A 26891-nucleotide genomic window follows, 5' to 3' on the forward strand; every position below is an offset into this window, starting at 1 on the left:
GCCTCCCTCGATGTAGATCCCGGGAGTCCGAGGGTCCCTCAAAGACCGGACTGCCGCGGCCGGCACGGAGGGCGCCCGGAGACCCCTCCTCCTAGTCCCGACCCCTGGGCGGCGGCGCTCCTCCCGCCCACAGAGGGCGCTGTGGGGCGGAGCGGCCGCCGAGGCCGGGCGCCGAGTCCCAGCGTGCACCGCGCCTGGCCGGCGCTTCGATTGGGGGCCCCCCGGGCTGCCCCTAGGAGTCGGCTTGGGACGGAGTGGAAGGGGAGTCCGTGCGCGGTGGGGCTGGTTCCCGCGGAGCTGCCGGGGACGGTCAGCGTTGCCAGGGCCGGGCGGGACGGCGGGGGCCATGGCGGAGCCGCCTCGGGTAAGCGGGCTGGCCTGTGTGGACGCCCGGTTTCGGGGTCGGGGTGGGTCCTCGGGTTCCGGGCTAGCCCGTGTCCTGGGGTCCCCGTGGGCGGCTGCGGTGCACGGGTCGGACGGAGTCTGCAGGCCGCTTCGTTTGGGGGTGTGGAGTCCGGGCCCTGCGGGGAGCTGGTGGCCCCCGCTCCCGCGGTTTGTCTCTGGCCAAACCCCTGACAAAGCCGAGCGTGGACCGAGGCCGACCTAGGAACGGGGAGGAGCCTGGGCGAGGCTGGCAGACGGCGGAGAGGATAAAAGCTCTGAGGCCAGAGGTGGATGTCACCCGTCAACCAGTTTTACATTATAGTCATCGAGGTCAGAACAGCCGTTCCAAAAGATGTTAGGTTCCGAGAGGTTGAAATGGTGTTTCAGAATCTGTATTTTCTAACGTGGTTTGTGTTGAGTGTAAGATGATACAATTAGAAGGAGAAGAGGATACAAAAATTTAAGTTAGTGGTTTCTTAAAATCGAGGTTTAGAGGGTATTTTGATCTTGCAAACTTTTCTGTTGAGGATTTTTGCTGATTATTAAATGAATTAGGCTGGGCCTGGTGGCTCACGCCTGTAATCCCACCACTTTGGGAGGCCGAGGCGGGTGGATCACTTGAGGTCAGGAGTTGGAGACAAGCTTGGCCAAAATGGTGAAAACCCCAAGTCAATTAAAAATACAAAAATTAGCTGGGCGTGGCAGCTCACGCCTGTAATCCCAGCTATTTGGGAGGCTGAGGCAGGAGAATCGCTTGAACCCGGGAGGCAGAGGCTGCAGTGAGCCGAGATCGCCCCATTGCATTCCAGCCTGGACAACAAGAGTGAGACTTTGTCTCAAAATAAATGAATAACAAGAGTGAGACTCCGTCTCAAAATAAATAGATGAATGAATGAATGAATGAATGAGTGGCCAGGGGTGGTGGTTCACTCCTATAATCCCAGCGCTTTGGGATGCAGAGGCGGGTGAATCACCTGAGGTCAGGAGTTGGAGACCAGACTGGCCAATATGGCAAAACCCGGTCTCTACTAAAAATACAAAAATTAGCCAGGCATGATGGTATGTGCCTGTAATCCCAGCTATTAGAGGGGCGGAGGCAGGAGGATCACTTGAATCTGGGAGGCGGAGGTTTCAGTGAACCGACATTATGCTATTGCACTCCAGCCTGGGCAACAGAGTAAGACTCCATCTCAAAAGAAAGAAAAGAAAAAGAAGGCCGGACGCGTTGGCTCACGCCTATAATCCCAGCGCTTTGGGAGGCCGAGGCGGGTGGATCACGAGGTCAGGAGATCGAGACCATCCTGGTCAACATGGTGAAACCCCGTTTCTACTAAAAATACAAAAATTAGCTGGGCATGGTGGCGCACGCCTGTAGTCCCAGCTACTTGGGAGGCTGAGGTGGGAGAATTGCTTGAACCCAGGAGGCAGAGGTTGTGGTGAGCCAAGATTGCAGCATTGCACTCCAGCCTAGGTAACAAGATCGAAACTCCGTCTCAAAAAAAAAAAAAAAAAAAAAGGGAAAGAAAAAGAGTACATGCATACATCCATAAGCATATCAATGTGCTAAAGGGAAGATAGGGATCCGATTCTTCCATAGACTCTAGGGCTTAGAGCTTTTCAGAGAGAACCTGGCCTTGCTGGCACCTTGATTTCAGACTCTGTAGTCAACGAAATTATAAGAACACATTTTTATTATGTTAAGCCACCCAGTTTGTGGTACTTAGAAACAGCAGTCCTAGGAAACTAATACACAGACCCCAAAAGCTGACTTCGGACCACTGACTTTTCCATTTGAGGGGTAAGAAAAAACATAAATTGCTATCTTATACCATTAAAAAAAAAACATGCTAGATGAATTAAAAATCTAAACATAAAAGAACTTGAGATGTTCAGGCAAGAGCATCTGTGATCTCAGTATAGAAAAGAATTTAAGACTCAAAAAGTAAAGAGACCTAAGAAAATACTGTTATATTTGCATTAAAATTGAAAACTTCTGTATAAGATAGCATAAATAAAATTTAAAAGTAAGCCACAGGCAAGGACAAAGTATTTAATTGCATAGTCAATAATCAATATGTAAGTTATATAAGGAAATACAACAAATGAAAGGATAAGTAACCCAATACAAATGTGGGGATAGGGCCGGGCACCGTGGCTCACGCCTGTAATCCTAGCACTTTGGGAGGCCTAGATGGGTGGACCACCTGAGGTCAGGAGTTTGACAGCCTGGCCAACATGGTGAAACTCCATCTCTACTAAAAATACAAAAAGTAGCCAGGCATGGTGTCAGGCTCCTATAATTTGAGCTACCTGAGAGGCTCAGGCAGGAGAATCACTTGAACCGGGGAGACAGAGGTTGCAGTGAGCCGAGATCAAGCCATTGTACTCCAGCCTGTATATACAGTTATTTTTTGGAGGCGAAGTTTCGCTCATAAATACATACATATATATATATATATATATAGAGAGAGAGAGAGAGAGAGAGAGAGAGTGAGTGTGTGTGTGTGTGTGTGTGTGTGTGTGTGTGTAAAGGATATAAACAGTGAAATTATAGACCTGAAATGATTAATGAATAAAAGAATGGATTTAAAACTGGTGACATTCAGGCCAGGCACAGTGGTTTACGCCTGTAATCCCAACACTTTGAGAAGCCAAGGCAGGCATATCACCTGAGGCCAGGAGTTTGAGACCAACCTGACTAATATGGTGAAACCCTGCCTTTACTAAAATACAAAAATATTTATCCAGGTGTGGCTGCACATACCTCTAGTCCCAGCTACTTGGAAGGCTGAGATGGGAGAACTGCTTGAAACCAGGAAGGGGAGGTTGCAGTGAGCTGAGATTATGCTCCAGCCTGGGTGACACAAGGAGACTCGTCTCAAAAACAAACAAACTTGTAACATTCAGACAGTGGAACACTATACAAAATTAAAATAAATTAGCTCTATATATAATCAACAGGGTCAGATCTCAAAATGTTGATTTTGAGGGAAGAATACAGGTTGCAGTATAATAAAGTATTTATGTATAAAAGACACTAATATTATTTATTGATACATATGTATATTAAAATGAAGCAAAAAGTTCCCATATTAATCATAATGTTTGCCTTTACAAAGGAAAGAGAATGTGACAATACCAGAAAGTGATTGAAGAGAGGAACCACAGGAACCTGTTTCATCTGTTACATTCTATTTCGTTAAAAGGAACTCTGAAGAAAAATGTTGAGGCCAGGTGCGGTGGCTCAAGCCTGTAATCCCAGCACTTTGGGAGGCCGAGGCGGGTGAATGATGAGGTCAAGAGATCGAGACCATCCTGGTCAACATGGTGAAACCCCGTCTCTACTAAAAATACAAAAAATTAGCTGGGCGTGGTGGCGCATGCATGTAATCCCAGCTACTCAAGAGGCTGAGGCAGGAGAATTGCCTGAACCCAGGAGGCAGAGGTTGCGGTGAGCCGAGATCGCGCCATTGCACTCCAGCCTGGGTAACAAGAGTGAAACTCCGTCTCAAAAAAAAAAAGAAAAGAAAAATGTTAAACTTATTAAATCAGTGGGGACTACTAGGATGCTTGTTATAGTTTTCTCTGTAACTTTATGGATCTTTAAACTAGTAAAAATAAGGAATTTTAATCAGAGAAGAGGACGTCTCAAAAAAACAAAACGAAAAATGTTAAACTTGTTAAATCAGTGGGGACTACTAGGATGCTTGTTATAGTTTTCTCTGTAACTTTCTGGATCTTTAAACTAGTAAAAATAAGGAATTTTAATCAGAAGAGGAGAGAATGGGTTCTTTAACACAGAAGTTTAAACATACGTTCAGTTCTGCAATAATACAGCATATGCATTTCTGAAAATCATAGTACTATGCAAAATTGTACAGTAAAAACCACAGAGCTTATTGGGAGAAATGTTAAGCAAGCAGTACTCAAACTTTCACCTGCGAAGTGTTAACAAGAAAGGAGTAGAACCTAAAAGCAGTTTTATGCACTTCGATGATTAATAACTAATCTTAATTGCCTTAAAAACAGTTTGTCTAGCTGTTGTTTGTCTGAAATAAGCCGGGGCAGGCCTGGTGCAGTGGCACACGCCTGTAATCCCAACACTTTGGGAGGCCAAGGCAGGCAAATTACCTGAGATCAGGAGTTCCAGATCAGCCTGGCCAACATGGTGAAACCCTGTCTCTACTAAAAATACAAAAAATAGCTGAGCATGGTGATGGGCACTTGTAATCCCAGCTGCTTGGGATGCTGAGGCAGGAGAATCACTTAACCTCATAGGCAGATGTTACAGTGAGCTGAGATCGCACCATTGTACTCCAGCCTGGGTGACAGAGTGAGAATCAGTCACACACACAACAAAAATACCATGGGCAACATGGTGAGACCCCTCTCTACAGAAAATTAGCCAGGCGTGGTGGCATATCCCTGTGGTCTCAGCTACTCGGGAGGCTAAGGCGAGAGAATCACTTGAGCCCAGGAGATCAAAGTTATGGCGAACTGTATTGGCACCACTGCACTCTGGCTGGGGCAACACAGTGAGACCCCATCTCAAAAAAAAAAAAAAAAAAGCCAAACCTAAAAGAACTACCTGAAATGTGCTTGTGCAAGTGGGTATAACAAACGTTGCAATTTGTGAGCTATATTTGAATGAGGTGGAAAGTTGTGACCCCAGAGGTGAATAGGCAGGGGTCATAACACGGGGTAATCTGATGTTTGAAATGTGTTGCATGTGTGCATTTTACGAATGTCTAGGCAGCTCAGTTCTGTTTGTTCACGTAGTTCGCAAAGTTTCTCACCCTTGCCACTACTAACATCCTGTGCTGGATAATTTTCTGTTTTGAGGGCTGTCCTGTACATTGTAGGATGTTTACCAGTATTCTTAGCTGCTCCTCACTAGATGCCAGTAGGCTGCCCCCCCCATTATAACAATAAAATATGTCGCCAGGGGACAAAATTGTTCTGATTGAGAACCACTAATCTAGTGTTTCTTTTTTTTTTTTTTTTTTTTTTTTTTGAGACGGAGTTTCGCTCTTGTTGCCCAGGCTGGAGTGCAATGGCGCGATCTCGGCTCACTGCAACCTCCACCTCCTGGGTTCAGGCAATTCTCCTGCCTCAGCCTCCTGAGTAGCTGGGATTACAGGCACGCGCCACCATGCCCAGCTAATTTTTTTGTATTTTTAGTAGAGACAGGGTTTCACCATGTTGACCAGGATGGTCTCGATCTCTCGACCTCGTGATCCACCTGCCTCGGCCTCCCAAAGTGTTGGGATTACAGGCGTGAGCCACCGCGCCCGGCTAATCTAGTGTTTCTTATAGACAAAATTGCACATGAGCAAATGCAAAATTTTGTAATATATTGTCTCCTTATACAGCAATCATGGTGAAATAAATTCACATTTCAAAACAAGCATTATAGCAGAAATGACTATATTTCATTAAACTTAATGAATTTGATTTAAGTGTTGCTACATCTGCAGTTTGGATATTTGTCCCCAAACCTCATATCAACATTGGATCTGCAATGTTGAAAGTGGGCCCTAATGGGAGGTGTTTAGGTCATGGGGGGTGGATCCTTCATGAATGTCTTGATGCTATACTCTGTTAGTTCCTGAGGGAGCTTGTTAAAAAGAGTCTAACACATCCACCCCTTGGTGTCCTTGTCTTGCTTCCTCTCACCATGTGATGATCTCTGCACATGTCAGCTCTTTTTTTTTTTTTTTTTTTTTTTGAGATAGAGTCTTGCTTTGTTTCCCAGGCTGGAATGCAATGGCGTGATCTCAGCTCACTGCAACCTCCACCTCCTGGGTTGAAATGATTCTCCTGCCTCAACCTCCTGAGTAGCTGGGATTACAGGCCCCTGCCACCATGCCTGGCTAATTTTTGTATTTTTAGTAGAGCCAGGATTTTACCATGTTGGCCAGGCTAGTCTTGAAGTCCTGTCCTCAGGTGATCTACCCACCTTGGCCTCCCATAGTGCTGGGATTACAGGTGTGAGCCACTGGGCCCAGACCCCTTCACCTTCCACCATGAACAGAAGCAATCTGAGAACTTTGCTTCTTGTACAGCCTGCAGAACTGTGACCCAAATAAACCTCTTTTCTTTCAAATTTACCCCACCTTGGTGTTCCTTTATAGCAATACTAAACATACTAAAACAAATACAGAGGAAGCATTTGAGTTTTAAAAACTCAAGTCTAAATTTCACAATGAATATAACAAAAAGATGGGAAGTCCTAGGAAGAGCAATCCAGCAAGAGAAAGAAATAAAAGGCATCCAAATAGAAATAGAGGAAGTCAGGCCGGGCACGGTGGCTCAAGCCTGTAATCCCAGCACTTTGGGAGGCCGAGGGGGGTGGATCACAAGGTCGAGAGATCGAGACCATCCTGGTCAACATGGTGAAACCCTGTCTCTACTAAAAATACAAAAAACTAGCTGGGCATGGTGGCGCGTGCCTGTAATCCCAGCTACTCAGGAGGCTGAGGCAGGAGAATTGTCTGAGCCCAGGAGGCGAAGGTTGTGGTGAGCTGAGATCGTGCCATTGCACTCCAGCCTGGGTAACAAGAGCAAAACTCTGTCTCAAAAAAAAAAAAAAAAAAAAAAAAAAAAAAAAAAGAAAGAAATAGAGGAAGTCAAACTATCCTTTTCTGCAGACTCTATGATTCTATATGTAGAAAAACCCCATGGTGTGCCCAGACGCTCCTCGTTCTGATAAACAACTTCAGCAAAGTCTGAGAATACAAAATCAGTGTACAAAAATCAGTAGCATTACAATACACCAACAGCATCCAAGCTGAAAGCCAAATCAAGAATGTAGTCCCAATCACAATAGACACAAAAAGACTCAAATACCTGGGAATACAGCTAAGCAAGGAGGTGAAAGATCTTTACAAGAAGTACAAAACACTAGTCTAAGAAATCAGAGATAACACAAAGAAAGAGAAAAATACTTCATGCTCATGGATAGGAAGAATCAATATTGTTAAAATGGCCATACTGCCCAAAGCAGTTTCCAGATTGCCATTCCTCTCAAACTACCAGTGACAATTAGGAAAAAAGCTATGTTGTTTGTCTCTTTCTTTTCTTTTCTTTTCCTTCCTTCCTTCCTTCCTCCCTCCCTCCCTCCCTTCCTCCCTTTCTTTCTTTCTTTCTTGCTTTCTTGCTTTCTTTCTTTCTTTCTTTCTTTCTTTCTTTTTCTTTCTTTCTTACTTTCCCTTCTGTCTTTCTTTTTCTTCTTTTTTTTTGGATGGAGCTTTGCTCTTGTTGCCCAGGCTGGAGTGCAGTGGTGTGATTTTGGCCCACTGCAACCTCTGCCTCCTGGGTTCAAGCAATTTTCCTGCCTCGGCCTCCTGAGTAACTGGGATTACAGGTATGCTCCACCATGCCCAGTAATTTTTATATTTTTAGCAGAGATGGGGTTTCTCTATGTTGGCCAGGCTGGTCTCAAACTTCTGACCTCAGGTGATCTGCCCACCTTGGTCTCCCAAAGTGCTGGGCTTACAGGTGTGAACCATTGTGTCTAGCTGTTGTTTGTCTATTTTTGAGGCAGGGTTTTGCTGTGTTGCCCAGGCTGGAGTTTAGAGGCACGCTGCAACCTCTGCCTCCCAGACTCAAGCAGTTCTCCTGCCTCAAACTCTCGGGTAGCTAGGACTACAGGCATGTGCCACCATGCCCTGCTAATTTTTCTGGGTTTTATTATTGTTTTGGTAGAGATGAGGTTTAGCTCTGTTGGCCCAGACTGGTCTCAAACTCCTGGGCTCAAGCAATTAATCTACCTTGGCCTCCCAAATTACTGGGATTACAGGTGTGAGCTAGTGTCTGGCTGAAAAAACTTTAAAAATTCATATGTAAAAAATAAAATAAAATTCATATGTAATCAAAAAAAGAGCCCAAATAGCAAAAGCAGTCCTAGGCAAAATGAACAAAGCTGGATACATCTCACTACCCAATTTCAAACTATACTACAAGGCTACAGTAACCAAAACAGCATGGTACTGGTACAAAAACAGACATATAGACCAATGGAACAGAATAGAGAGTCCAGAAATAATGCCACACACCGACACTGATCTTCTACAAAGTCAACAAAAGCAGTGGGAAAAATGACTCCCTATTTAACAAATGGTGCTGGGATAACTGGCCAGCCATATGCAGAAGACTGACACTGTGCCCATTCCTTATGCCATATACAAAAATCAAGTCAACATAGATTAAGGACTTAAATGTAAAACCTAAAACTATACAAACCCTGGAAGATAATGTAGGAAATAGCATTCTGGACATAGGCCCTGGCAAAGATTTTGTGATGAAGACTCCAAAAGTAATTGCAATGAAAACAAAATTGACACATGGGACCTAATTAAACTAATGAGCTTCTACATAGCAAAAGAAGCTATCAGCAGAGTAAACAGACCCTACCGAATGAGATATCTGCAAACCATGCATATGACAAAGGTCAAATATCTAGAATCTACACGGAACTTAAAATTACAAGCAAAAAACTGATTAAAAAGTGGGCAAAGGACATGAACAGACACATCTCAAAGGAAGACATACACCTGGCCAACAAGTATATGAAAAAATGCTCAGCATGACTAACCATTTGAGAAATACAAATCAAAACCAAAATGACAAAGCCACAATGAGGTACCATCTCATATCAGTCAGAATGGGTACTATTAAAAAGTTTCAAAAAAAAAAAAAAAAAACAGATGCTGGCAAGGTTACAGAGAAAAGAACACTTATTCACTGCTGGTAAGAATGAAAATTAGTTCAGCCTTTGTGGAAAGCAGTTTGGTGATTTCTTAACTCAAAGCAGAATTAACTTTTTTTTTTTTTTTTTGAGATGGAGTTTCACTCTATTGTCCAGGCTAGAGTGCAGTGGTGCATCTCGGCTCACTGCAACCTCTGCCTCCGGGTTTGAGCGATTTTCCTGCCTCAGCCTCCCAAATAGCTGGGATTACAGGTGCCCGTCACCACACCAGCTAATTTTGTATTTTTAGTAGAGACGGGGTTTTGCCATGTTGGCCAGGCTGGTCTCAAACTCCTGACCTCAGGTGATCTGCCTGCCTCGGCTGCCCAAAGTGCTGGGATTACAGGCATGAGCCACTGCAACTGGCCATAATTGCCATTTGACCCTGCAATCCCATTATACCCAAAGGAATATATACCCAAAGGAATATAAATTATTCTGCATGAAGACACATGTATGCATATGTTCACTGCAGCACTATTCACAATAGCAAAGATGTGGAGTCAACCTAAATGCCCATCAGTGGTAGACTGGATAAAGAAAGTGTACATATGCACCATGGAATGCTATGCAGCCATCAAAGAAAATCGTATCCTTTGCAGAAAGATGGATGGAGCTGGGGGCCATTATCCTAAGTGAAGTAATACAGGAAAAATAGTATCACATGTTCTCCTAAGGGGGCGCTAAACACTGAGAACATCTGGTTACAAAGCAGGAAATAACAATGGGGCCTACTTGAAGGTGGAGGTTGGGAGGAGGATGAGGACTGAAAAATTACTTATCGGTTCTATGCTTATTACCTGGGTGATGAAACAATCTGCACACCAAACCCCCACAGCACGTAATTTGCCTGTATAGCAAACCTGCACATGTACTCCTGAACCTACAATTAAAAAAATTTTTTTTTTCTTTTGGCTGGGCTTGGTGGCTCACGCCTGTAATCCTAGCACTTTGGGAGGCCAAGGCAAATGGATCTCCTGAGGTCAGGAGTTTGAGACCAGCCTGGCCAATGTGGTGAACTCCATCTCCTAAAAATACAAAAATTAGCTGGGCATGATGATGGGTACCTATAATCCCAGCTACTCGGGAGGCTGAGGCAGGAGAGTTGCTTGAACCTGGCAGGAGGAGGTTGCAGTGAGCCAACATCGTGCTGCTTCAGTCTGGGCAAAACAGCAAAACTCCATCTCAAAAAAAAAAAAAAAAAATTAAAAGATGAAGAGGCTGAGCACGATGGCTCACATCTGTAATCTCTGTACTTTGGGAGGCCGAGGTGGATGGATCACTTGAGGTCAGGAGTTGGAGACCAGTCTGGCCAACATGGCAAAACCCCATCTCTACTAAAAATACAAAAAAAAAAGGGCAGTGGTGCACACAGGTAGTCCCAGCTACTTAGGAGGCAGAGGCAGGAGAATTGGGAAGCGGAGGATGCAGTGAGTTAAGATCATGCCACTGCACTTCAGCCTTGGCAACAGAGTGAGACTGTCTCAAAATAAAAGTAAAGAAATAATAAAAATTAGGCTGGGCATGGTGACTCACGCCTGCAATTCCAGCACTTTGGGAGGCTAAGGTGGGCAGATCACAAGGTCAGGAGACCGAGACCATCCTGACCAACATGGTGAAACCCTGTCTCTACTAAAAATACAAAAATTAGCCGGGTCTGGTGACACATGCCTGTAATCCTAGCTCTTCAGGAGGCTGAGGCAGTAGAGTAGCTTGAACCAAGGGGTTGGAGGTTGCAGTGAGCCAAGCCGAGATCTGACCACTGCACTCCAGCCTGGCGACAGAGCCAGACTCCATCTCAAAAATAAAGTTGAAACAAGATTAATACACTTAGAAAATAAGGACATACAGCAATAACAGTTGCAGTTCAATAAAAAGTGGGATGTGGCCGGGCACGGTGGCTCAAGCCTGTAATCCCAGCACTTTGGGAGGCTGAGGCGGGCGGATCACAAGGTCAAGAGATCGAGACCATCCTGGTCAACATGGTGAAACCCCGTCTCTACTAAAAATACAAAAAATTAGCTGGGCATGGTGGCGCGTGCCTGTAATCCCAGCTACTCAGGAGGCTGAGGCAGGAGAATTGCCTGAATTGCCTGAGCCCAGGAGGCGGAGGTTGTGGTGAGCCGAGATCGCGCCATTGCACTCCAGCCTGGGTAACAAGAGTGAAACTCCGTCTCAAAAAAAAAAAAAAAAAAAAAAAAGTGGGATGTATGCTTATGTAGTTAGAGTATTTTAAACTAACAAATATGTAATTTACATACTCCTACTTATGAACCTCAGGAAGTGTCCATTTATCCAAGTCAACTATAATAAACATAAATATTAAGCAATACTAACAAATTTTCGTGTGTTGCATTTTTTCTAATGCAGTTTTTAGAAAAGCAATAAAATTCAAAACCAATTGCTGGTAACTATTTAGTCTTCTGCTTCTTGGGGAGGCCTCGGGAAATTTACAATCATGGCAGAAGGCAAAGGGGAAGCAGGTACAGTCTTCACATGGCTGGAGCAGGAGACAGAGAGTGAAGGGGGAAGTGCTACACTTTTTTTTTTTTTTTGAGACTGCGTTTCACTCTTGTTACCCAGGCTGGAGTGCAATGGCACGATCTCGGCTCACTGCAACCTCCGCCTCCTGGGTTCAAGCAGTTCTCCTAAGCAGATCTCGTAAGAACTCACTATCCTGAGAACAGCAAGAGGGAAGTCTGCCCCCCATGATTGAGTTGCCTCCCACCAGGCCCCTCCTCTAATCCTGGGGATTACCATTCAATAGGAGATTTGGGTGGGGACACACAGCCAAACCGTATCAAGTGTATGCCTAGGTATTTTATTGTGTTTCCAGCCATTGTAAAAGGTACTGAGTTCTCGATTTCTCAGCTTGGTCATCGTTGGTGTATAGAAGTGCTACTGATTTATATACATTTTTTTTTTTATAACCTGAGACTTTTCTGAATTCATTTGTCAAATCTAAGAGAGTCTTTTGGAGGAGTCTTTAGGGTTTTCTCTTGCCTGATTGCTCTGGCTAGGATTTCCAGCCTCACATATTAATGTAAATTAAAACACTGAAATACAATTTGCTGCCCCACATTGGCAAAAAATAAGGTTTAAGAACATCTTGTACTGACAAAGGTGTAAAAAAAACAAGAAGTCTCATGTTAGTAGCAAGGGTAAATGTGTAAATAAATTGTCTTTTGGAAGACAATCTAATGTTATCTATTAAAACTGAAGATGTGTATACTCTTTGATTTAGTAGTTCTCCTTTTTTTTTTTTTTTTGAGGCAGAGTCTCACTCTGTCTCCCAGGCTGGTGGGCAGTGGCACGATCTCGGCTCACTGAAGCCTCTGCCTCCTAGTTCAAGTGATTCTCCTGCCTCAGCCTCCCAAATAGCTGGGATTACAGGTGTCTGCCACTACGCCCAGGTAATTTTTGCATTTTTGGTAGAAACAGAGTTTCACCATGTTGGCCAGGATGGTCTTGATCTCCTGACCTTGTGACCACCTGTCTTGGCCTCCCAAAGTGCTGGAATTACAGGCATGAGCCACCATGCCCAGCTAGTAGTTCTCCTTTTTAGACTTAACCTGCAAAAGTAAAAGCACTGATAGCTAGGAAGCACATGAGAACACTGTATTTTATAAGTCAAACAAACAACATGTGTCCCATCAGTGGGGTGTATCTACTCGTGGAATATTAATGCAACTTTACCAAACAAATAAGTTTGCCTCAATATATATTATTGACTTAGAAAGAGATCTGTGACATATTAAGTGAATGAAGCTACAAAGTGATTTGTTCCCATTTTTGTAAAAAAAATTCCATACTTTACATATGTACATATACTTTGAACAAACATAATGAAACATGGAGGGGGCGTGTAGTGGTTAACAGCAGAATGATGTGATTGGAGTTTGGGAAGGAGTAGTTCTCCAGGAAGAAGCTGCTGAACAACGAAAAACAGTTGTCCACTGCAGAAGTCTTTTAAATTAACAAGGAGAAGGAGCTGGAGTCGTTTTGAAGCAATCATGAATGCATATGTCTTATGTCTACAATTTCAGCTACCTCTGACTTTTGAGGATGTTGCCATTTATTTCTCGGAGCAAGAATGGCAGGATCTACAGGCATGGCAGAAGGAGCTTTACAAGCATGTGATGAGAAGCAATTATGAGACTCTCATCTCTCTAGGTAAGGCCTGTTCACCTTTGTGGGTAGGGCATGGAACTGGATCCTGTAAGGGGTCACAGTCACTTGATGCTCCTGTTTCTTGGGTAGCAAGATTTCTCAGAAGGATATTTTTACTTTGTAATCTTTTGTTAATACTTTTGTCTACATTGTTAATCCTTACTCAAGGGTAGATGTTCGCGTGAGAATATTTGAGCAGTGTAAGGTGATGGGGTGACTAAATATTATATATGAAGGGCCTTTAGTCATGACTTACCGTCAGGATGCCATGATCGTCCACATAGGAGCACACCTAGCACACATTCTTGAAGCACCCTGTATATCTTTAACCTAGGATATTCCTACCTCACAACTTTTACAGTGGAGTCTAAATACTTCAGAAAACCTATTTTGGAAGGCCGTACAAGGAAGTGTTTTAAGAGTAGCTGTTTCTGCCTGGTTATGGTATTGGATGTTCTTTTTGCTTATTTGGTTTTTATATTTCTTTTTATTTATCAATATAATTTTTTAAAAATCAGTCTGTTCAGAGAAGCATCAAGTGAAAGATCAGAGAGTCTCCTGCTTCATTCTTACCTCCACATTCAGTTAACTACCTGAAGGCAATCACTTTTTTTTTTTTTTTTTTTTTTTTTGAGACGGAGTTTCGCTCTTGTTGCCCAGGCTGGAGTGCAATGGCGCGATCTCGGCTCACCGCAACCTCCGCCTCCTGGGTTCAGGCAATTCTCCTGCCTCAGCCTCTTGAGTAGCTGGGATTACAGGCACGCGCCACCATGCCCAGCTAATTTTTTGTATTTTTAGTAGAGACGGGGTTTCACCATGTTGACCAGGATGGTCTCGATTTCTCGACCTCGTGATCCACCCGCCTCGGCCTCCCAAAGTGCTGGGATTACAGGCTTGAGCCACCGCGCCCGGCTGGCAATCACTTTTAACCATTTTTGTTTGTTCTTAAAGTGGCTTCCTCCAATCCAAATATGCTTATACTAACTATCTTGATTTATTGAGTTTAGAAAGCATTAATTACTATAAAAATGAGGCATTAGCTCACTTATACACTATTCTGTCTTCTTTTCCCCAGTTTTTGATAGTTTTCTGTGCCTCTGTTGGTCAGCTTTATAATTTAAAATAATATGTTTAAGATTCTAGCTTGTGCCGGGAGTGGTGGCGAGTGCCTGTAGTCCCAGCTACTCCGGAGGCTGAGGTGGGAGGATTGCTTGAGCCCAGGAGTTCTGGGCTGTAGTGTGCTGTGCCAATCGGGTGTCCACACTAAGTTCGGAATCAATATGGTGACCTCCCGGGAGCGGGAGTGTGGGACCACCAGGTTGCCTAAGGAGGGGTGAACCAGCCCAGGTCGGAAACAGAGCAGGTTAAAACTCCCGTGCTGATCAATAGTGGGATTGTGCCTATGAATAGCCACTGCACTCCAGCCTGGGCAATATAGACCCTATCTCTTAAAAAAAAAAAAGGAAAAAAAAAAAGATCTAGCTTGTGTTTCATCAATTTCGTCTCTTGACTCCTTCAGTACATAATGATAATTAGTTCTCTAGTACTTCCCTTCATTTCTTCTGCCAGTTCATGACAGCCATACTTCCTTATATTGCAAAGTTTCTATTATTTATATTCTGTTCTGTTAGCATAGTTAAGTTTTACAGGCTGTGTCTATGGATTGTTTCTAAAACATATAACTGAAAACATTACATTATTTTCATTGTTACTGAAGAATCAGTTGCAGTAAATGAATCTATAGAAACATAAATATAATTCTATGTCACTAACCCTGTGCCAACCTGTTAAGAATGTTCCAGGCATCAAGATCAAATGGATTCCCTTTTTGTCATTCTTATAAGTTGTTCAAAATTATGCTACATTTTGACCAGGTGTGGTGGCTCACGCCTGTAATCCCAGCACTTTGGGAGGCCTAGGTGGGTGGATCACTTGAGGTCAGGAGTTTGACACCAGCCTGGCCAACATGGTGAAACCCTGTCTCTACTAAAAATACAAAAATTAGCTGGGCATGGTGGTGCCTGCCTATAATCCCAGATACCTGGGAGGCTGAGGGAGGAAAATCACCTGAACCCAAAAAGTGAACGAGTATTGTGCCACTGCACTCCAGCCTGGGTGACAGTGAGACTCTGTCTCAAAAAAAAAGAAAAAGACAAAATTATACTGCATTTTAATTTGTTTCACTGTTTTCATTGTTAGGCCACAACTTTTTTTTCATGCTTTCATCATATCCCTGTGATTATCCATCATCATGATCATCTTTATTTTTTTTTTTTTTGAGATGGGGTTTCACTGTCACCCAGTGTCACCCAGCCTGGAGTGCAGCAGTGTGATCCCAGCTCACTGCAACCTCCACCTCCTGGGCTCAAGAGATCTCCCACCTCAGCCTCCTGAGTAGCTGGAACCACAGGTGCACACAACCATGCCTGCCTCATTTTTTGTATTTTTGGTAGAAACAGGGTTTTGCCATGTTGCCCAGGCTGGTCTCAAATTCCTGTGGTCAAGTGATCCACCTTCCTTGGCCTCCCCAGTTGCTGGGATTATAGTCATGAGCCACTGTGGCTAGCTAGGAGAATCCCCATCTTAATCTAACAGTCAGTTACATGGACCTTTCTGCCTTCTGTGAATCCTCTCCCGTAATCAATCTGTAGATTCAAAGCAAGTTCAGTCAGAATCCCAATAGAGCTTTTCATGGAATTTGATAAGCTGATCCTAAAGAACATGGGAGAACCAAGTCAAGAATAATGAAGACAGTCTTATGGAACAAGATAGAAGGTGATTGTCCTATCAGATAGCATGACTTATTATGCGGTACTATGTTCGAGATAGAAAAACATCTGATAGCATCGTGTATTGTCAAGATGTGAAGCAAAGTGAACATTCCTACTCTATTGAGATTGTCAGTCAGCACAGCCACTTCGGAGAGCAATTTGGTAACATACAGCAAAGTTGAAGACGTGCTTATCCTATGATACAGCAAGTCACTTCAGGAACTGTCAGTGCTTATGTGTGTATTCATAGAGGCATGCCAGGGAACAGAAGAAAAAGACAGACTGTGATATATTCATATAATCAAAGACTATCAAACAAATGAAGCCAAGTGTTCCAAAATGGAGACATTTTGAAAATGTAATTTGAGGAGAGAACAGCAAGTTGCAGTAAGATGTAGCATGGTCTATATAAAGTTTAAACCCAGCAATATTTTATACATTTTTATGTATATATTTTGAAATAAGAACATACATAGGAATAATACACACCAGATTCAGGGTAGTGCTTACCTCTGGAGAGGGATATATGGGGGCTTAAACTGTGTAAAGTCTCATATCTTTGAAAAACATGAAGTAGGCTGGGTGTGGTGGCTCATGCCTTTAATCCCAGCACTTTGGGAGGCCAAGGAAGGGAGGATATCTTTATCTCAGGACCAGCCTGGACAATCTAGGGAGACCCTGTCCCTACAAAAAAATTTAAAATTAGCTGAGCATGGGGACTCCTGCCTGTAGTCCTAGCTATCAGGAGGCTGAGGTAGGAGGATTGCTTGAGCCCAGGAGGTCAAGGCTGCAGTGAGCTATGATTGTACCACTGCACTTCAGCCTGGGAGACACAGCAAAACCCTATCAAAAACAAAAAACCTGAAGTGTGTCAGCATGGTAGGATTTGACAGAATTAGATGGCATCCAGATTTTTGTCTATTTTTCTCCTTTTCCATGTGCTAGAAATACTTTTAATAAATTAAATCACTGGCCAAGTGTGGTGGCTCACGCTGTAACTGCAGCACTTTGTGAGGCCAAGGTAGGACTACTTGAGCCCAGGAGTTTGAGGCTAGCCTGAGCAACACAGTGAGAGCCCCATCTCAAAAACTAATAAAAAAAATGAGCTGGCGTGGTGGCTCTTGCCTGTAGTCCCAGCTACTCAGAAGGCTGAGATGGGCAGATCGCTGGAGCCCAGGAAGTTGAGGCTGCAGTAAGCTGTGATGCCACTGCACTCCAGCCTGGGAGACAGAGTGAGACCCTATCTAAAATAATAATAATAATAATAATAATAATAACTGAAAGCATTATTTTTAAAAATCCTTTTGACCACATTTTTGCCATAACCAACTTGCTTTAAAATTGGACCCCTAGGATTTGGCTCTTATTAAATCACTATTAAGAATATTGAAGGCCGGGTGCAGTGGCTCATGCCTGTAATCCTAGCACTCTGGGAAGCTGAGGCAGGCAGATTGCTTGAGCACAGGGATTCAAAACCAGCCTGGGCAACATGGTGAAACCTGTCTCCACTAAAAATGCAAAAATTAGCTTGGCCTGGTGGTGCATGCCTATAGTCCCAACTATTCAAGAGGCTGAAGTTGAAGAATCATCTGTGCCCAGGAAGTTGAGGCTACAGTGAGCCATGTTGGCAGCACTGCACTCCAGCCTTGGCAACTGGATAGAGACCCAGTCTCAAAAATATATTTTATATATATATATATATATATATATATATATATATAAAACATATAAACATTATATATAATATACATAAGCATTAGCCATTTTGTTTTTGGACAAAATAGAGCATTGCTAAATGTATGGGGCCCATGACAAAATTAAAACACAACTGCTCTGACATGCCCAGACAGACTAAGGAAGCACTGTTAGGATGTGTAGGCAGTTTTCTCATCTTTGTGTAAACGTGTTTGTTTTTTGATATGTGTTCTCATTCTTTGTCCCAGGAGTGAATGTTGAGAAATTGAGAAACTTAGTGTGCTTTAGAGTCAGGAAGCTAAACTACCCTGTCTGACTTCTTTGTGCAGATGATGGACTTCCAAAACCAGAACTAATATCCTGGATTGAACAGGGGGAAGAGCCCTTCAGGAACTGGAGAGAATCACAGAAATCAGGAAACATAATTTGTTCCTCTGTTGATTTGCATTTAGAGGCAGGTTTTGAGGAACAGCTGTTTTGGGGTGAGTATTAAGAAATCAGGCCGGCCGGGCGCGGTGGCTCAAGCCTGTAATCCCAGCACTTTGGGAGGCCGAGGCGGGTGGATCACAAGGTCGAGAGATCAAGACCAACCTGGTCAACATGGTGAAACCCCGTCTCTACTAAAAATACAAAAAAAATTAGCTGGGCATGGTGGCATGTGCCTGTAATCCCAGCTACTCAGGAGGCTGAGGCAGGAGAATTGCCTGAACCCAGGAGGCGGAGGTTGCGGTGAGCCGAGATCGCGCCATTGCACTCCAGCCTGGGTAACAAGAGTGAAACTCCGTCTCAAAAAAAAAAAAAAAAAAAAAAAAAAAAGAAATCAGGGCCCTGACCTTAAGACATGGCATTTAGATTTGTTTCCCTTCTCTGATCTTGACATCCTGTTTGGGCAATCTGAGGTTTGATGATTCTTATATTCTACATAAAGGCAGTGAAGCGTAATGGTTAGGAATATGGGTTCTGGAGCCTGTGTCTGGATCTTGCTTTTTCTTGGTGACTTTGGGCAAGTTATTGAACCTTTCAGTATTTCAATGCCTCATCTATAAAATGAAAGTACCCATGTTACAGGACTGACTTGATTAATATACATGGTGTTAGGCCAGGTGTGGTGGCTCAAGCCTGTAATCCCAGCACTTTGAGATGCCAAGGCAGGTGGATCATTTGAAGTCAGAAGTTCTAGACTAGCTTGGACAACATGGTGAAACCCATTCTCTACTATCAATACAAAAAAATTAGCCGGCCGTGGTGGTGGGCACCTGTAATCCCAGCTACTTAGGAGGCTGAGGCAGGAGAATTACCTAAACCTGGGAGGTAGAGCTTGCAGTGAGCTGAGATTATGCCACTGCACTCCAGCCTGGGTGATGGAGCAAGACTCAGTCTCAAATATATATATATATATGTGTATGTGTGTGTGTGTGTGTGTGTGTGTAAAGAAAGAGAGCATTGATGTATAGTAAGAACTCAGCAGAAACTGGTTATCCAGATTTCTTTTTTTTAAGACACAGGATGTGGCTGTCACCCAGGCTGGAGCGCAGTGGCATGGCCATAGGTCACTGCAGTCTCGAACTCCTGGCCTCAAGCAGTCCTCCCACTTCAGCCTTCCAAAGTGCTGGGAATATAGGTATGAGTCACCATGCCTGGCCCATGGTTATCCAGATTTTTGTGACTAATGTGGCTTCCTTCCTAACTAGAAACTGTTGTCTACTTGAATACTTCAACCTTAGCTCTTCTCTTTCATTTCTTGTCATGATGAGAGAGTCTGAGATTTTTGGATTCTTAAATCAGTTTTAAAGTACAGAATGAAAAAGTCAGATGGGAGCATCGTTTCAAGAAATCTTGTCAGATAGTTTTAATCTGCTTCTTTCGAAAGTGAAGGTTTTCCCCCACAAATTACTTAACTTTCTACCATTAGTTATTATTTCCAAGAAACCTTCTTGAAACATTGGCAGAAATGGGATTAGGGAGAGAGAAATAGGACCAACCCTTGCTGCCAAGTCTTAGAGATAGGATGGCTCAAGGATCACGTGTAACTGTGGTATTAGTCAGGGCTCTGATAGGAACTTACTGCCATCCTCAGCTCAGGACTCCGTGTGTGTCTGTACGTCAAAATGGGATACATCTGATGTTCCTGAAGTCATGACAGCAGTCAGCACTTACAGAGTGCATGCACTATGCCAGCCACCATGCCAAGCACCTCATGCACATTAGCTCATTTAATTCTTACGGCCGTACTTTTGTTTTCATGTTTTTACAGAAGGAGCTGAAGCCAAAAGAGATTAGCCTGACAAAGGTTACACAGTGGACAGATAGGATTCAAAAGCAGGCAGTCTGATTCCAGAGCTTACACTCTACATTTGTAACCTATATTTTCCATTTTTCAATATTATCAAAAGATATGTCTGTTCAGTTTAGTTTCAGCAGACTCAACCAAACTCACTTTGGCCATAAGACAGACCACACTGTATGATTGGGTAGCTCAGTGGAAGCTGGGTTCCCAGGCCACCACAAGACACTCTGTGGATCACTTGACTCTGAGAATCGTTAGTCGTGCAGTGGACAGGAATACCGACTGAATTTCTGTTTTCAATTGCAGGAAGGCAGCAGGCTGTGAAGTCAGAAAAAACTAAAAGCCATTTCCAGTTAGATCCTCTTGAGAGCCAGTGTTCCTTTGGATCCCTTTTAGGAGAAAGGGAAGCTGTTTCCTTCCGGTCTGACCAAGGCATCACCCTTGGGAGCCCACAGAGACATGACCCTAGGGCTCCTCCACCACTGGCCCGTGGCCCCAGTGAATTGGCCCAAAAAGAAGGAATCCCAGGTCCCAGAAATCTGGATCTCCCTGGTTTGCGGGATGTCCCTGCTGGGGAGAGCACCCAGCACCCTTGTCCTGTCTGCGGGGAAAGCTGTTGGGAGAACAACCATTTAGTAATGCACCAGAGGGGCCACTCGAAGGACCGGCTACCTAGGGCCTGGGAGAAACTCAACAAGCGGGCAGAAACGCAGCTGCCGCTGAGCTGCCTTTGGGCACAGAAGCACTTCCGTTGTGGCACGTGCGGTAAGAGCTTCCGCCGGAAGCCATGTCTGCTGCGCCATCTGGCGGCCCACACGGGAAGGGGCCCCTTCCAGGGCACTGACAGTGAAATGTGCTTCCGCTGGGAGCGGGCCTATCCCAGCCACTGCCTCCGGCAGAAGCCTGCCCAGTGCGCCCCGTGCAGCCAGCTCTCTCTCCCGGTAGACAGCACGCAGGCCTGCCGATGCCAGCACAGCTGGGAGGGGCCGGCCTCCCGGAGAGAAGGCGGTGGGGCCTCCAGCAGTATGCACTCAGGACAGAAGCCAGGCTCGCGCCTGGCCAGGGAAGGGAATGGCCACCAGGAGCGGGACACGGAGGCCCTGCAGCACCGCGCGGAGGGGCCCTGCTCCTGCCCAGCATGTGGCGAGCGTTCCCCTATGAGCGCCAGGCTCGCCAGCCACTGCAGGGCACACACAGGAGAAATACCCTTCCGGTGTCCGCACTGCCCCGGGCGCTTCCGCCTGCGCCGCCTGCGGCAGGTCCACCAGCACGCGCACGGTGGGGAGAGACCGTTCTCCTGCAGGAAGTGTGGCAAGGCCTTCGCCAAGCAGTGTAAACTCGCGGAGCACATTCGAGTCCACAGCGGGGAGAAGCCTTTCTGGTGTGCCCAGTGTGGCAGGAACTTCCGTCAGAGGGGACAGCTGCTGCGGCACCAGCGGCTGCACACGGACGAGAAGCCCTTTCAGTGCCCAGAATGTGGGTTGAGCTTCCGCCTGGAGAGCATGCTGAGAGCCCACCGGCTGCGGCACGGCGGGGAGAGGCCGTTCTCCTGCAGCGAGTGCGGCAGAGGCTTCACCCACCAGTGCAAGCTCCGCGAGCACCTGAGGGTGCACAGCGGGGAGAGGCCCTTCCAGTGCCCGGAGTGCGACAAGCGCTTCCGCCTGAAGGGCATCCTGAAGGCCCACCAGCACACGCACAGCAAGGAGAGGCCGTTCTCGTGCGGGGAGTGCGGCAAGGGCTTCACCAGACAGTCCAAGCTCACGGAGCACTTGCGTGTGCACAGCGGGGAGAGGCCCTTCCAGTGCCCGGAGTGCGACAGGAGCTTCCGCCTGAAGGGACAGCTGCTCAGCCACCAGCGCCTGCACACGGGAGAGAGGCCCTTCCAGTGTCCGGAGTGCGGCAAGCGCTATCGCGTGAAGGCCGACATGAAGGCCCACCAGCTGCAGCACAGCGGGGAGATGCCGTTCTCCTGTGAGTGCGGCAAGGGCTTCGTGAAACACTCGAAGCTCATCGAGCATATCAGGACGCACACAGGAGAGAAGCCTTTTCAGTGTCCCAAGTGTGACAAGAGTTTCCGCCTGAAGGCGCAGCTGCTCAGTCATCAGGGCCTGCACACAGGAGAGAGGCCTTTCCACTGTCCTGAGTGTGACAAGAACTTCCGGGAGAGGGGACACATGCTGAGGCACCAGCGCATCCACAGGCCCGAGAGGCCCTTTGCCTGTGGCGACTGTGGGAAGGGCTTCATTTATAAATCTAAGCTTGCAGAACACATCAGAGTGCACACAAAATCCTGTCGTGCTCCAGATGAGCTGGATATTAAGAAAAGGCTCAGCCAACTGTTTGCAATGATAGAGGCCGATTGGAGTTGAGGCAGAGTGGGACAGCTAAATCATTGAGCAGATGGGTATTGCCAGGGAATCCACAGCAACAGCAGCCAGGCCCGCTGGAAGATGGATTGTACGAGCAGGGGTCCTTCCTTGAGCAAGAGTGTAATACAAGTTAGGAATATGAGGAACCACAAAGGATTTCCTCTTCGGAAAATCACCAATTTCTTGTTTTTTTTATTTTTTGTTTTAAGTCAGAGTCTTGCTCTGTCACCCAGGCTGGAGTGCAGTGCCACGATCTCGGCTCACTGCAACTCCTCCTCCCGGGTTCAAGCAATTCTCCTGCCTTAGCCTCCCAAGCAGCTGGGATTACAGATGCCTGCCACCACATCCGGCTAATATTTTGTATTTTTAGTAGACGGGGTTTCACCATGTTGTTCAGGCTGGTCTCAAACTCCTGACCTCGTGAGCCACCCACCTCAGCCTCCCAAAGTGCTGGGATTAGAGGCGTGAGCCACTGCGCCCAGACTTATGTTTCCTATCTAGTGATCAAAAGAGATCTTTATTCTTCCTGCCATCTTCGGTGGCAATTTTTGCCCAAATACCAAGCCCACTATAAAAATACCAGCTTGAATTAAGACAGAAGGAAATCCCTACAGTACCTTTCTCAAGCTGAAAGGAGGGGTGGCTATTAAATGTTAATTCTACTTTTTTTTGTTTGTTTGTTTGTTTTTTGTTTTCAGAGTGTGATCTTAAACTGTGGGTTAAATCCAGTGAATTTTGTTGCAGGCCTTATATGCTATTGGATTTGGTTTTCTTTCATTTATTTGTAAACTGGTAGCAATTAAATGCATTGTCCTGAATCTTAGTTTGTTTATGTGAATGCTGAAGTTTCTTAACTGCTTCCATAGTGATTATGCATCATTCACCCTAAGGAAAAGCTGATAGTTTCAGCAAAATTTGGCTAACTTCATTTGAAGAGACATAAGCCTGGAAGCCCTAAGTACAGAATCAGAACTTAGATAAGAGTTTGGAGCAGGAGATACAGATTTGAAAGTTAAAAGAGATGCTACTTGAAGAAGAGAGCTACTTTAATTGGAGGCTAAATGGCTGAGTTATGACAAAATAATCAGAAGCCTTACAGCCATTTAGTGTGGAGAGTTAAAAATAAACATGATGCCAAAATAAACAAAAGAAAAACATGACACAAGTCCAACTTCAGGGAAAAAGTGAAGGCTGCCTTGTTTGTGACATTAGGTGAATGTGGGGTGTTCATGGTGTATATACTAGGAACAGAGTTGTACTCTGTACAAATATTACTGATTTTCAGAGGGTTCATGTTTCATGTAAAAGATGGCTGACCTGGCTGGGCGCTGTGGCTCACACCTGTAATCCCAGCACTTTGGGAGGCTGAGGCAGACAGATCACCTGAGGTCAGAGTTCACAACTAGCCTGCCCAACACAGTAAAACCCTGTCTCTACTACAAATAAAAAAAAAATTAGCCAGGCCTGGTGGTGCATGCCTGTAATCTCAGCTACTGGGGAGACTGAGGCAGGAGAATCTCTTGAACCTGGGAGGTGGAGGTTGCAGTGAGCCAAGATCATGCCATTGTACTCCGACCTGGGTGATAGACTCTGTCTCAAAAAAAAAAAAAAAAAAAAAAAAAAAAAAAAAAAAAAGGGTGACCTGAAATTCTGAAGAATGAAAGAAAATGGAATTATGAGTAAACTGTAATAGACATTACTACAAAACAATATATCGCAACCAATTTTCTATCCAATATTTTGAACAGAGAAATACTGGGCCAGAGATATTCTGCAGTGAAAGAATTATATGGTGAATTGCACAGAGATCATAATTTTCTGTTGCTGCATTCTTAAATATGAATAGTAGGCAAATGTAACCAAATATTTAAGGAAAAGGTTTTATATGAAAGAGAAAGAGCAGCTGGGCACAGTGGTTCATGCCAGTAATCCCAACACTTTGGGAGGCTGAGGCTAGAGAATTGCTTGAGCTCAGGAATTGAAGACCAGCCTGGGCAACATGGTGAAACTTGGTCTCTACAAAATAATTAAGTGAGCCAGGCATGGTGGCACTGCCCATGGTCCTAGCTACTCAGGGAGGCTAAGTGGGGTGGATACTTTGAGTAATCCAGGAGGTCAAGGCTGCAGTGAGCCATGATCATGGCACTATGCTCCTGCCTGGGTGACAGAGTGAGACCCTGTCTCAAAAAGGAAAGATTAAGATAAGAAAATATGTTCTGGAAAAATCATGTAATTCAGGAAATAGAAGATAAATTTTTAAAGCACATTCAGAAAAATTAGAAAAGACAGCATTATTATAAAACAAGGACAATATGAAAAAGGAGGCATCTGCAAACAAAAACAAGTTCTACAAGGTTATATGTGATTGTTAAAATTTTTAAGAAAAAGTGCACAGACAGAAATTCCAGGCAGGATGTGATTACCTTTGTGCATTTATATAAAAACATGCTTGTCTAATTATGAGGAAGTTCTGACATTTTAAAAAGTAATTATTATAAAAGTACATTTAGGACAGGCACAGTGGCTCATGCCTGTAATCCCAGCAATTTGGGAGGTGGAGGCAGGAGGATCACTTGAGCCAAGGAGTTTGAGACCAGCCTGGGCAACATGGAAAACTGTCTCTAGTAAAAATACAAAAATTAGCCAGGCATGGTGGTACACACCTGTAGTCCAAGCTACTTGGGGAGCTTAGGTGGGAGGATGGCCTGAGCCCGGGGAAGTCGAAGCTGCAGTGAGCTGTGATAGTGCCACTACACTCCAGCATGGATGACACTGTCTCAGAGAAAAACAAAAAACAAATTTAGTATCCCAAAGGAAGGCTGGCAACTCCTTTTCATTCTCTTCACAATTGATAGGATATAGCCTGGTGTAGTGGTTCACACCTGTAATCCCATTACTTTGGGAGGTCAAGGCAGGAGGATCACTTGAGGTCAGGAGTTTGAGACCAGCCTAGTCAACATGCTAAAACACCGTCTCTACCAAAAAGTACAAAAATTAGCCAGGTGTGGTGGTGTGCACCTGTAGTCTCAGCTACTCAGGAGGCTGAGTCAGGAGAATCACTTGAAGCCAGGAGGTGGAGGTTGCAGTGAGCTGGGATGTACCACTACACTCCAGCCTGGGCAACAGAGTGAGATTCCATATCGAAAAAATTATAGAATATATATTTAAATAAATAATATATAAAGATATAGAATAATTTATACTTACAAATTCCTTTAATTTTTTTTTTAGAGACAGGGTTTCTGTTACCCAGCCTAGAGTACTGTGCCATGATCATAACTCACTGCAGCCTCTACCTCCCAAGCTCAAGTGATTTTTCTGTCTCAACCACCCAAGTAGCTGGGACTACAGGTGCATGCCATCACACCAGCTAATTTTTGTGTTTTTTGTAGAGATGAGGTCTTACTTTGCTGACCAGTATAGTCTTGAACTCCTAGCCTCAAGCAATCCTCCTGCCTCAGCTTCCTGAAATTGCCAGGGGCAGGGGCTCAAGCCTGTAATCTCAGCACTTTTGGAGGTCAAGGCAGGCAGATCACTTGAGGTCAGGAGGTTGAGATCAGCCAAGCCAACATTGTGAAACCCTCTCTCTACTAAAACACAAAATTAGCCAGGCATGGTTGCACATGCTACTCAGGAGGCTGAGGCAGGAGAATTGCTCAAACCCAGAAGACGGAGATGGCAGTGAGCCGAGATCATGCCACTGCACTACAGCCTGGATGACAAGAGTGAAACTCCATTTTAACAACAACAACAACTACAATCCAAAGCGCTGGAATTACAAGCATGAGCCACCGGACCCAGCTGAATTCTGTCAATTTTAGAACTTTAAGGAACAGAAAGTTGTTTTTTGTTTTTGTTCTTTTTCCAATCTGTAATGTTAAAAGAAAGGGAACGAAAGCCACAGTAAACGTGTCATCCAACGTCATACCTAGTTAGTAACTGAGAGCTGGGGTTCTGCAGGTCTCCTAACTTCTGGGCAGGGGATGCTTCTTTTATTGCACTTAATTGAAAATCCAGGAAACGCATGTTCTATGAATAAGAAATAGCAAGCATGGGCCGGGCAAGGTGGCTCACACCTGTAATCCCAACACTCTGGGAGGCCAAGGCAGGCGGATCATGAGGTCACGAGTTGGAGACCAGCCTGGCCAACATGGTGGAACCTTGTCTCTACTGAAAATACAAAAATTAGCCAGGCGTGGTGGTGAGTGCCTGTAATCCCATCTACTCAGGAGGCTGAGGCAGGAGAATTGCTTGAACCTGAGAGGCAGAGGTTGCAGTGCGCTGAGATTGTGCCATTGCACTCCAGCCTGGGTGACAAAAACAAGACTCTGTCTCACAAAAAAAAAGAAAGAAGGAGCAAGCATAGCCAGGCGTGGTGGCTGACACCTGTAATCCCAGCACTTTGGTAGGCTGAGGCAACACATCACTTGAGGTCAGGAGTTTGAGACCAGCCTGGCCAACTTGGC

General features: G+C 44.9%; 1 protein-coding gene across 3 annotated transcripts; it reads left to right on the plus strand.

Moving 5' to 3' along the window:
- Positions 1-145: 145 nt before the first annotated feature.
- Positions 146-24093, plus strand: ZNF786 (zinc finger protein 786). Of its 3 annotated transcripts, XM_039473014.2 has the most exons (4): positions 146-364; positions 13180-13306; positions 18099-18251; positions 20363-24093. In XM_039473014.2, the coding sequence occupies exons 1-4, from the start codon at positions 347-349 to the stop codon at positions 22423-22425; spliced, it is 2361 nt and encodes a 786-aa protein (XP_039328948.1). In that variant the 5' UTR covers positions 146-346; the 3' UTR covers positions 22426-24093. The 3 variants fall into 3 exon arrangements, with proteins under 3 accessions (XP_039328948.1, XP_074235048.1, XP_074235047.1); XM_074378946.1 differs by lacking the exon at positions 146-364 and having other exon boundaries at positions 11226-13306; XM_074378947.1 differs by lacking the exons at positions 146-364; positions 18099-18251 and having other exon boundaries at positions 11225-13306.
- The last annotated feature ends 2798 nt before the right edge of the window (positions 24094-26891 follow it).

Source organism: Saimiri boliviensis, chromosome 10 (assembly GCF_048565385.1).
Source record: "Saimiri boliviensis isolate mSaiBol1 chromosome 10, mSaiBol1.pri, whole genome shotgun sequence".
NCBI classification, from domain to species: Eukaryota; Metazoa; Chordata; class Mammalia; order Primates; family Cebidae; genus Saimiri; species Saimiri boliviensis.